Source organism: Liolophura sinensis, chromosome 8, assembly GCF_032854445.1.
Source record: "Liolophura sinensis isolate JHLJ2023 chromosome 8, CUHK_Ljap_v2, whole genome shotgun sequence".
Lineage (NCBI taxonomy): Eukaryota > Metazoa > Mollusca > Polyplacophora > Chitonida > Chitonidae > Liolophura > Liolophura sinensis.
This window is the reverse complement of record NC_088302.1, coordinates 1540768-1553750: the sequence shown is the minus strand read 5'-3', so window position 1 is coordinate 1553750 and position 12983 is coordinate 1540768. Positions and strand designations below refer to the sequence as shown.

The window sequence follows — 12983 nt, the reverse complement described above, 5'->3', positions numbered from 1 at the left end:
GGTATGCTCATGTAGAGAGCCGGACCGACTGCCATCAGACGATCGACTCAATTAGACATTGGCCTTAGGAAGATTACATTTACAACCTCCGGTTTTAATCTCTCCAAAATATCTCTCCACAGTGTCACATGGCTGGTGTAAGCCGCTCCTATCCCACTCTGAGAGCGCAATTAGCCCAGGGCAATGGGTTAACAAAAAGCTTGGCTTACTTCACCAGTTCCTCTCCGAACCATATCGCAGTGAGATACCAAACATAATAATAGAATGGACCATGACACCAAATTACATGTGTGGAATAAGACCAAATGGCTTGTAACATATCCCGCGCCATGTGATGGACATGCCGATCCAACGTTCCATCTGGCTATAGATCTAATGCACATTGGCAAGCTGGTTTCTTATAGAAAATTCGGAGCAATGTTCAGTTGTTGTGTGAGGTGTGAACGCTTTCACTTCTGGCTTATTAAAGGCTAAACCACAGCGATTACAGGCCAATCTGAAGCTGAAGAAGAACAAGTGCTGCATGATTCGTTCCACATTATACGCCCTTCTCAATCGTGTATCAGCTACATACACTGGCCCGGAAGAGGCCAGAAACTCGAGGGGTACATGGGCCTCTGAGGACACTTTGGAAACATTGCAGTTGAAATCAAAAGACCGCCTGGCACATGATGTCAGCATTTCCTTCAGTGGAAGCTAAAGTGTAATTTTATATGTTACATTGAAGAACTAATTACTTTTAAACTCGCGTAAATAACATTTCTATACATAGTTTTTGTGGGTTTGTTCACATTTGATATAAAGCAGAAATTACTTCGCCTAACATAAACTGCACGCCTGCAAGGATAGGACACACATTCGCCAGCTAGCGCCCAACCACACGGTGTGCTAGTCCAACCACAAAGGTGTAAGCATCTAACCACAGGGTGTACGAGTCCATCCACAAAGGTGTAAGCATCTAACCACAGGGTGTTCGTATCCCATCTCTGAAATCGGCTAAACATGTTCCAAATTTGCCTTTTTAGTTCTACATTTAGCGCTGTTGCATACTTAGGAAAATTGCATGACAGACCTCAGATCCAGATCTGCACCTTTACCCTCCCTGCACACCTTTTCACATTCGTCACCTCAAATATTTGTCCTTGAAGACATGTATATACGTCAAAACATTGTAAGCAAATAACAAACAGCAAAGGTAAACGATATTGATAGAATTTATTCCCCCACACAATATAAACATACTGTCTATCATGCACTAATGAGCTAAAAACAATACCTACTGATTCGAGGTAGAGACAATCCATCAATACAACAACATAACAATCAGAAATAAGAAATTCACGGGCAGGCAGCAATTAAATTTACAACGGAAACTGTGCTTTTCTGGTATTACAATTGATGAGTCTTAAGATTGTCTGGAATTAGTAAATGATGCCAGCTACCTGGACATGTACAAGTATCTACGAGAGATAACTCTCTGGAGCAATATAAGGATTAACCAAGGGAGACAACCAACATCGGGGTGGGCTATAAGTAATATTAGTTGTCTGTGTCAATGAGCGACCATAAATATACATATTACAGAGCAAAAATATGGACATTGAGCCCAAGTGCCCAGCATTCATTAAAAATATGGATTTTAAACAGATTGTGTTATATAAAAATAAATATGTAGTCAAGTTAAAACGTTTTGCAAGTAACTGTAAACCCTTAAATATTGTTATTTAAGAATTAGCAATAAATAAACATCTTTTTCTTTTGTGAATATAATTTTAAAACACTCTTAAATCAAACACTCAATAAATATCTCAATTTTCGCTTCACATCTGAACAAATAACTAACAGGATCTGAACAATATAACCATCAGACAGGCTGAACATGGAACTGTTCAAGTTTGATCGATACCCTACTGCAGTGTGATGATTATCTCTTTCATCTAATACAATTAACATCTTTAGGACTACAATTGTAAAAACATTCTGCAGACCACTGACATTATCAGAGTTCAAAACATTCCACTGCTAACCAGCTGTGCAGGCATGCTAAGTTTATCTTCTCTCTTCTGAAGAACACACTATTATACAGTTTTATCCCAGGTCCACTCAACCTATGAAATCAATTATTCTTTTTGGGTGTTGTTTTGTATGGAAGAAGGATGCATCCACTTACTTTCTCGAGCCACGTGTTTTAACACACGAGGATTAAAAAAATTGAGCGGTTTTGTTAGTCCTGTCCTGCAGGTTTTATAATGGGATGAGCGAGACAAACTGGGTGACATTATTACTACTGTTGCACAGTTTGTCAACAAATGTCTGAGAATAATTTTAAAAAACTGCTAATTTTGACTCTTGTCAAAATCAGAAGTTAAGAACTCTAGAATATGAGATTTGTTTTAACCTATAATCACATGGTTTCACTAATATCACATTCTAGCACATCTTGTCATAAAACCCATGGATCAAGATTGGCAAAACTCACTCAATTTTATTCATTTTATTTGTTAATCTCAACTCCAATACTCTTGACCAGCTGGTATTAAAAGACATGGCTGAAGACCATGAGTGGCAGCATCTATCTTTTTTAAGTTTGTTCGTAAGCTCACTCAGTTGTTAGACTTGGGGTTGTACCTTTGCAGACGACACTAACAAGAGCTCTCAACTTTTCTTGGCTATACCATGCATTCATGTCACCACTGTTAGTATACTGGTAATTAGCCACCTCTAAAGCTGTAATTTACAGATAAGATGCAGGCCATGATGTCCTTCACATAAATGAACCAACCTAGGAGTAAATTACTTCACATATCAATAAGTGATTCCATATACATACATGTAGAATATCCTTCCCACAGATTCCACTGACACACACCTTTACATCAATCAAGTTTGACAATGCTTACCTTATTTTATATATAGATTGTCATTTTACAATTTACAAATATTTCCCTTGAGGAAGGTAAACTACCTACCAAGCTCATATCGGGTTCGTTGTTGTTGTAAATGCTGTGATCTACAAGCCTCTAAGGTAAGCATCCCTCTAAACCCTTGAGTTACACCAAGTGTCATTAATGTACATCAAATAAAGTGATTATGTTGTGACATTAAATCAACATTTAATATTGAACACTACACTGTCTTTGATTTTACTGAACAAAATTTGTCCAGACAGTAAATAAATTATTAAACACTACAACGGAGATATCTTTGGTCAACTTAACACTGCAACAATTAAATTAAGAAAACAATAAATAACTAAATAACTACTCCAGCCAATATAATGTGCTAATAGAATGTGAAGAGTAATGCACTGTACTCTGTACAAGCGTTTTCCGTCTTCAATCAGACAGCAAATATATACAGGTAAACACTAAGCAAATATGCAACGACTACTTGTGACCTCAGCAAACTGAAATCAAAAAGAAAAAGTGTACAATGACCTATTCCATGAATCTCGCCATTAATAAATGCATTATGTATTTTGTTTCTTCAGTCAACCATATTCATAACACTAGTGTGGAATTTTATTACCCAATCCACACTGGTTTAATGCCTATCACTTCCACACAGCATTAGCACCAACTACAATGTATCCATGAGGCAGCGTGAGAACTTTACATACTCTGGTCTACATTGTCTACCTGACCCACATCTAAATCTAGACATCCAGGCATCTACATATATGTAGCAGTTCAAGATCTGTCAATACCAAAAACCCACCGTACCCTAATTTATCAACAGTTTATCCTAAATATGAATTTTAAGCACTGTTTATAACTTAAACACATGCACATTAAAACTGGTTTAGGCTTAATGCTGAGAATGTCATTTCTGTTTATTTATACAACTTGTATATATAATGATGCCAAGAGAACAATTACAGCTAGATTCCAGTCTGTGACCAAATTTTCAATATGACATGTGTCATCCTCAGAAGGCTTTAATCGACTTAATCAGCAAAGTCTTGAAACAACTACCTGAAAAATAGTTAATCTCTTCTAATAAGAACACAGTTTACGTCTTGAGAGCCATATATATGTGTGTTCTACCACAAAGACATAAAATGTCAAGCAGTAACTGAAGATAGTCATGTTATTGGGCCACCTCAGGGGAGACAATCCATAGCAAGGAAACTTAACTCCATCTGTGCCTGACATTTTCTCATTGATAGGAATGGAACATTTGTGGTCATTCTTATTGAATAGCTCAACAGCAAAGCCATCTTCAAACCACATGTTACTTCTACAATTTCATACATACTGTGACACTCTGTAGAACAGTTTTGGGTCACCTACTGCCAATTGCAGGCAGTTCATATCTTTTTCAATTCATGCACTACATGTCAATAATGCAGGTATTTTTCCTTGTGCACTAAGCAGGCTTTGAAATGATATCAAGAAAAATAATCATTAAATAATAATCCCAACTGACTTAAACTGGATGTCTTCAACTATAGATGGTGTACATTTTTTTCAACTTAAACATTTTTCTTATTCAACTTGTTACGGTAAATTGACATTAACAATGTTTGAGTGATAGACATTAGTCTGTGGTAAATACACATACAACGGTTAGGATGGCTAGGTGGGGTCCTGGGAGATTGACTATTGTCGAGGACGGTGAAAGGAACCATATGCATATTTCTGTACAAAATCATCAGCTGATGGAACTGGGATACTGATGAAACTTCCAATAAAAGTTTATCTTGTTCAAGCTGCCATAAAGAATTAAGACAGGTGTAGTTCTACAGCCCTTAATGAAATAAAAGGTTTGCTGCCGTCAACTATAAGTGAGCTGTAAAGTCCAAATTACATACAGATCTAAGAACACATGCCTGTGAGATAGGTCTAGTCAAGAAAGGTGGCTTGCTGGCCACGTACATGTAGGTAATGAACAGCAACAGAGACTACCCCTACAGGGTCTGGTTATGCTGAGAGTATGACCAGCCTCAGTCCTGCCCGGTGCCCAGTGCATACAGAATCTTCACCTGGCTCAGTCTATCTCAGGCAGGATGTCCGGGCAAAAGTATTTACACATATCCTGCTCATTATTCACAAACACCACCTTGCTGGCTGTCACTTCGTGAAGCCTGGTAGAACAACAAACAGCAAAAGGTAAACATGGTCTCAGATGATACAAAAGAACATATGTCACGATACAAAAGTGCTTCTTGGATGTACCCAGATCAATCCTCAGAGAAGGGCCACATATGATGGCTTTTTTTTATTTATTTATTTTTCTCTCCATGTTAATTTCTTAAAATTCCTATCTATTACATTTGCAAGAATAATAATAATAATAAAAAATCCCCACCAACCGACCCAATTTTTGGATAGCATCAGGTTATGCTCAACAGTTGCTGACATTTTTATTTCAACCTTTTGAAATATCAAGTGGCAGAAATAAATATAGTCAATTTTTTCAGCTCAATTATTTGACTACAGAGATAAATTTTAACTGGCTGGGTTGATCAACTGTAAAGGTAAATATGACAATATTATCGGCAAGTCTGGTCCAAATAATCATGTCTTGGAAAAGTAAAACCACAAGAACATGTCGAAGAATTGGGTTCACATGTCTAGCACCAAGAAGTTCCTTGCAGTTTTTGATATCATGCCCATTTATCATCACAGTAGTAGAAGCCTGGTCTCCAAGCCTACTGCTCTTGAGTACGGCATAAAACACCAATCAAATAAATCATACTAAGAATATCAATGACTACATTATAATGCTGGCCGCCAACACATCAGTGAAATATTCTTGAGTTTGGCATAAAACACTAATCAAATAAATAAAGAAACAATAAGTACATTAGAAATGTAATCCCAAACTAGTCAGTAGGTCAGCAGACCAAGTGGAGACAACTCATGGTAAGGGAGAAAACTCAGGCAGACCTATGATATACCAGAGGCACATAAGGACACAGACCCCCGCTACAACTTCCGTTTTTCGGGAGGGACGAATGTAATTCTTTTTTGCTGCCAGGCTGCCGTTTTTGGTGAACAAGTGCATGCTTGGTATCAAAATGATGTAAAATGTCTAAGCTTTGGGCAGGTATGAGTTTTAATGATAAAAGTTTAAAATTCCGGGCGAGAGGACACCAGGAGACAGGTGCTGATGAGGCTGTGGGTGACGTCCCCTTGGCGCTGCTAGGCACCCCTCCCAGCTGCCGGCATAGAAAGGTCCAGATTTTGACCAACGAAAGTCAAGATTTTTATGGCTTATTTCTCACAGACTGGTCCAGGTATGCACCAAAGCTTAGTGGCCACGGAATGTTTGGGACTGAGCTAAAGCGCTAAACATTAACAATGTCGCCTGTTGAAAATTAATGGGGGTCTGTGGCCATAATGCCACCACATGTGGCTTAAAATTCAAATTTAAAGTCAAGCTGAATATTTATTTGATTGGTGTTTTATGCAGTACTCAAGAATATTTCACTTATACGACAGACAACCAGCTTTATGTTGGGAGGACACCAGGCACAGCCCGGGGGAAACCCACAACCATCCACAGGTTGTGGAAGACCTTTCCATGTATGGCCGGAGAAGAAGCCAGCAATATGGCGGGAGGACATCAGGCACAGCCCGGGGGGAAACCCACAACCATCCACAGGTTGTGGAAGACCTTCCCATGTATGGCCGGAGAGGAAGCCAGCAATATGGCGGGAGGACACCAGGCACAGCCTGGGGGAAAACCACAACCATCCACAGGTTGTTGGAAGACCTTCCCATGTATGGCCGGAGACGAAGCCAGCAATATGGTGGGAGGACACCACGCACAGCCTGGGGGAAAACCACAACCATCCACAGTTTGTTGGAAGACCTTCCCATGTATGGCCGGAGACGAAGCCAGCAATATGGCGGGAGGACACCAGGCACAGCCTCGGGGAAAACCCACAACCATCCACAGGTTGTTGGAAGACCTTCCCATGTATGGCCGGAGAGGAAGCCAGCAATATGGCGGGAGGACACCAGGCACAGCCCGGGGGAAACCCACAACCATCCACAGGTTGTTCCAATGTACAACCATGATCTTAAAAAAACATTACTTTCAAACAGCTTTTATGCTTAGAGAGACAAGACCTACTTTCACACGTACATGTGGTAAATGCAGGAACTTACCACGGTCTGATGGCAGCCCAGCAGCCTGAGAACATCATAGGAGAGTTGATGATGAGACAGACCCCGAGTCTCTCAGGGTAGTGCTTACTTAGCAGCCAGATCAGGTTCTTCACAAACTGGTAATCCATACAACTTAGGCTGAAGCCTTTCATGTCAAAAACAATACACAAGTTGTCAATGACATCCTCATGACATTTTTTGCAGGCATTTTCCTGGAAGAGAGGAGATCTTTCACTGATTACTACATTCCTAAACAAAAATTGCCAATAACGTGATACACCTTACAAATCACAACAAACTGTAGATGAACTGCTTAACTTCACTGCACACCCACACTCCATACACGTTCTACACCAAACTGATAACCTGACTCGTGATGTGCATCTTTAATTTGTACCTACAGAAACTTGACAGTATCATAATTCTAGAGTCAGTATACACATGTGCAATCAGGCCTGGCCATACATGACACTTCGAGATGAATTTGGCTTTCATGCATGCCTTTCAACTTATTCTCAATAACTGCCCCATATAACAATTTGCACCCATATTACTTTAAAACTGTACTAAGTTTAATTAATTTATGCCAGACTCAAGAATATCTCACTTATACGACAGTGGCAAGCATTATGATGGGAGGAAACCAGGCTCTCCATGCCCATCCACATGTTGCTGGCAGATCTTCACACATACTACTACAGAGGAAGCTAGCAAAAGATATTAAGTGTAATGAATCAGTCATGTATATAACAAGCTGTTGCCATTGACTTGTAAGTTCATCTGCACTCACCAGTATGCATACCATAAACTTCATAAATTTGTCTGTATCTCTCTTATACACAGATGTAAGTTCATTTGCACTAATCAGTATGTACACTATATGTAAATTTCCCTATATCTCTCTCATACACAAATGTATTAAGTTCATCTGCACTCAGCAGTAAGAACAATATAAACTTCATAAATTTGTCTATACCTCCCTCATACACAGATGTAAGTTCATCTGCACTCACCAGTAAGTACACTTTAAACCTGGTATATTTGTCTACATCTATCTCATACACAGATGTAAGTTCATTTGCACTCATCAGTATGTACACTATACACAGTAAATTTGTCTATATCTCTCTCATACACAGATGCATTAAGTTCATCTGCACTCAGCAGTAAGAACCCTATAAACTCTCTAAATCTGTCTATATCTCCCTCATACACAATGTAAGTTCATCAGCACTCACCAGAAATACACTTTAAACCTGGTATATTTGTCTACATCTATCTCATACACAGATGTAAGTTCATTTGCACTCATCAGTATGTACACTATACACAGTAAATTTGTCTATATCTTTCTCATACACAGATGCATTAAGTTCATCTGCACTCAGCAGTAAGAACCCTATAAACTCTCTAAATCTGTCTATATCTCCCTCATACACAATGTAAGTTCATCAGCACTCACCAGAAATACACTTTAAACCTAATAAATTTGTCTATATCTCTCTCATACACAGGTGTAAGTTTATCTGCACTCACCAGTAAGTACACTTTAAACATGGTAAATTTGTCTATATCTCCCTCATACACAGATGCACTAAGTTCATCTGCACTCAGCAGTAAGAAACCTATAAACTCTCTAAATCTGTCTGTATCTCTCTCATACACAATGTAAATTCATCCGCACTCACCAGTAAGTACACTTTAAACTTGGTAAATATGTCTATATCTCCCTCATACACAAATGTGTTAAGTTCATGTGCACTCACCAGTATGTACACTGTAAACCTGGTAAATTTGTATACATCTCTCTCATACACAGATGTAAGTTCATCTGCACTCATCAGTAAGTACACTTGGAACTTGGTTAATTTGTCTGTATCTCTCTTATACACAAATGTATTAAGTTCATCAGCACTCACCAGTATGTACACTATAAACCTGGTAAATTTGTCTATATCTCTCTCATACACATTATGTTTCCGGACCGCCACATACACAATAGGTCTGTAACCAGAATGAGGACATAGACATTAACATACAGTCTTTACTAATACTGTTCCACTAGGAAGGGACCAAGCAAAATGGGAAATACCAAAAAAAAAAAAAAAAAAAGCCTGGTCAACGAATTGCTCTTGTTCTGGTCATAGGTACATGAGAGTGTTGAAATGCTATTGGTTTCACATCATTCAGCATAATTTAGAGCACCATTACCAGTATTGTTTACAGGTGAGAAGAAGTTTATTTATCATGGGTACTAGGTGAAATATCCCAGGATATACCATTTGTTCCCTCTAACAACCAAAACATTATTAATAATAACCAATGGTATTCCATAAACACTGCAGCTATATATGTGAAGACACATGTTTTTATATCTTTTTTTTTTCTTCCCCTTTTTTTTTTCTTGTATAATCAATGTTAAGAATAAATTTTACCATTTGTGTTTGAGACACACTAATTTTTCAGTGAATAGGAGTTGACTAAAACATTAAAATTATTCAATAAACAGCACGTAATGCTACTGGATTTATTTGCTTCTAAAAATGCATATTTTTAGAACAAAATTTGAAGTAATAAATATATTTACTATGCTAAAGTCTGTGAACTTCAGATGTATTTTTCAGTGTGCAGCGAGACTTGACAATCATGTTACATACCTGCCTTGGGAGTCTCTGTGCCTCAGGATTGTGATTTTCCTAGAAATGAGCTCTTCTTGAATGTCTTTGTCTTCAGGTGACAAAGACTCCACGCCAAACTCCTGCCGCCATTTGTTACTCTTTAATAAATTTTTGCAGGCTAAATCTGCAGTCCCAAAAGCCCTGAGAAATCTACGTAGAGATGCATCACTATGAGCCTGTGTAAGAACACAGCAATGAAGTGACGCCATACATTCAACATTATTCAGTAAAGGACTACTAAATGTAACAAGCTGAATCAAACAAGCGGATAGAGAAAGCACAACCTTGCACGAATTTTCTGACAGGCATTGCAAAGATATCACCAAGTAAGCCTTAAGTCGGTTTTCATCTTTCTGTCTGTCAGAATATTTATTATCTTTTTATCTTCATTGGTTTAGGTTTTATTTTTTTAATAGTTGAGTAAAAAAGCTGTTACCAGTACCTGCGATGGATCAGCCTCAAATAAGATCTAAAAGCAAACAAAAACAGGTCATTATACTAATGAAGTGAAAAGCTGCACAGCAAGAATAAAATCCTTAGCAATCAGGTACTTACTTCAATGGTGTTTTTCGCCACGATATGGCTGAAATATTGCCGATGTAGTGTTAAGCCATAATCATTCATTCATTCAATGGTGTTTTGAGCTATATCAGAGACAGTATATTCCTTTGAATGGAATTTTACACTGCATTGCTGTAAAGATAATTTCACATTTAAGTTAATCATTTTTTTAATCATGAGTCTTACCCTCAGCCTCAGCAATTATACTGCTATAATACATGCCACACCTTGGTGGTTCCAGATTTGACTAATGAACTGCATTTAAAATGCAAATAGTTTCCTTTTTAAGATACCCTAATTCTTCTAATTTTCCAGACAGATATCAATAGTGTTGAAAGCAGAATATTAAAGACATAAGTATGTTGTTCATTAGATGGTATAACCATGTGAGAAGAAAGAAAGTAAATATTCCCACTACAGTTACATGTATATTGGCTAAAAAGACCAGACATCCCAAAAATTAGAAAAAAATGGGGTACATGTGAAAGGATCAGCTCTGTGCAATCTAAACCAAAGAAAGATGGAAACACTAGAACATTTACATTTTTAATACAGCAGAGGTAAAGAATTCTTGCATGATATAAGTGAGTGGTTCAAAACTTTCTCACATGGCCCAGTGAATTACCTAATTACAACGAAACATATAGTTCTTTTGGGAATGGATGGCACAGATAAACCTATATTTATCCATGTAAATTTAGAAAACAAATACAAAAAGCTTCAGCTTTTAACCATGTTCTTAGACAGAACAGGGAAATTGAAAGGGTGTCATTTTTATGGAAGAACTAGCCTTTGACAAACGATGGAAGCTTTGGACACAATTGTATACATCGCAACTGCCTTCAGGTGGAATTAATGAAATATTGTATTGTATTGTAAGCAATTTAATACATGCCTGTACTTCTAATAAAGGGATTCAAGGGAAAAGACTGTCATTAACAAATAAATTTAAAAAATGCCACATGCCCTTGTCTAATAATGGTGCAAGAAGAACTGAAACAAAATCACTTTTACAATGAAAATTTATGATTGCCACAGTTATTAATAATCAGTTAAACATGCGTACCTTGCAGTTCTCTTTTAAATCCAATAATTCTTCCTCAAATTTGTTATTTTCTTCATCACCAGCCATCTTTACCAACCAAAAAATAATTTATTTCCAGCCACAAGATAATTCATTAAAGGCAAGGTAAACTTCTCATAGCATTGCTGCAGATATAGTTGAAATCTGAAATCACAACACATCACAATTATATAAACGACTGTTAAGTCATCTCTAACTACTCTGATTCTTCTGAGTTTTAGGACAGATATTAATAGTAAAAATACATTTCTCTCTCAGTTTTCTTGGAAAGGCAGATATGTTTATGTTGTTCATTAGATGCACAAACCACTCAAGAAAAGAGAAAAGAGAAAAGAATTACAGGTCTACCAGAAGACCTAATGTCCCAATAATGAGAAGAAATGCAACTTTTGAAGTGTTAAATACATGTTGGGATGTATGTGAACATAATGTTAAGTTGAATGGGAGAAACATATGAACTCGCCAATGGAACATTCTTGTGTTTGAATTTCAACTAAATCTGTCATGTCTGCAATATATTTTTTGATTTTATATTTTTTTTACCTTATGAACTACTTCACAACACACTGCCACAGAGTATATATACATTCTGTTACATTTTCAGCTTTATTATCTACTTGTCTACAGTCACCTACTAAGACACCTATCTAAGGTAATATTATGATATACATTTGTAATACAGTAATTTTCACGTTATTTCCACAGCTTGATCTATATTCAAGACTGACAAGTTATATACAGTACTATACATGCCCTATATTTTAGAGTGTCTTAATCTTGATATTATTTCTTGGAAAACATTTCTTCATATAAAAGAATAGATACACGAGACCTAAAAAGCATAAACAGGTACTTCTCCAGTTCCAGAGTGTTACCCAACAACAACACACTAACTTCAAGTTTGGCCAGCTCAGCCCTTGACGTTCGGGTTTCTGGAGACGACATATGGAAATTTGAGACGGCTGCATGACAACCCATGGTGTTATGAAATGTGTAAATAATCCATCAGACGTGTCCTTACATGTTTCATGTTGTGATCAACAAATGTACACAGCATCACATCGAGTGACATGAGAATGACCGATGGTTAGTTACGTAAATCACTGCATCAACGTCTAGCTGTCAGATGAGACGGTGCATGAAAATGTCGTCTGCTACTACAATATTCCATTAACTCAACTTGTTAAATGCAAAAGTTCTACAGTAACATAAAAACTGTTACGACAGTTACACACCATATGCTGGATTTGCCGAAAAGGCCATAACCTTTCTAATCCTAAGTCACCAGTAATCAGATGAAGCGTGATTACATCGAACTGGGCTAAATCGATCGGCTTTTCTCAGGCCAGTCACAATCGGCCTTGACCCCCGGTGCGTGAAGTCACAGCGAGATGTTGTTTGAAACTTAATGTAAAAAAAAAACAATTACTTCAAGAAAACTACTTAGCATTTAACATTTCGATTAATAATTATGTTTGTTCCGGAGATTTCATATATTAATATTTTATTCAATTACTTTGAATAGTTCCAAACAAACCCCCC

General features: G+C 37.4%; 1 protein-coding gene across 2 annotated transcripts; it reads right to left on the bottom strand.

The window, feature by feature from the left end:
- Positions 1 to 1196: 1196 nt before the first annotated feature.
- LOC135472845 (uncharacterized) lies at positions 1197 to 12812 on the bottom strand. 2 transcript variants are annotated; one of them, XM_064752547.1, is made up of 7 exons: positions 12677 to 12812; positions 11424 to 11585; positions 10239 to 10265; positions 9776 to 9972; positions 9038 to 9122; positions 7119 to 7330; positions 1197 to 5086 (listed from the first exon to the last, which is right to left on the bottom strand). In XM_064752547.1, the coding sequence occupies exons 2-7, from the start codon at positions 11487 to 11489 to the stop codon at positions 4990 to 4992; spliced, it is 684 nt and encodes a 227-aa protein (XP_064608617.1). In that variant the 5' UTR covers positions 11490 to 11585; positions 12677 to 12812; the 3' UTR covers positions 1197 to 4989. The 2 variants fall into 2 exon arrangements, with proteins under 2 accessions (XP_064608617.1, XP_064608618.1); XM_064752548.1 differs by lacking the exon at positions 12677 to 12812 and adding an exon at positions 12463 to 12637.
- Positions 12813 to 12983: the final 171 nt, after the last annotated feature.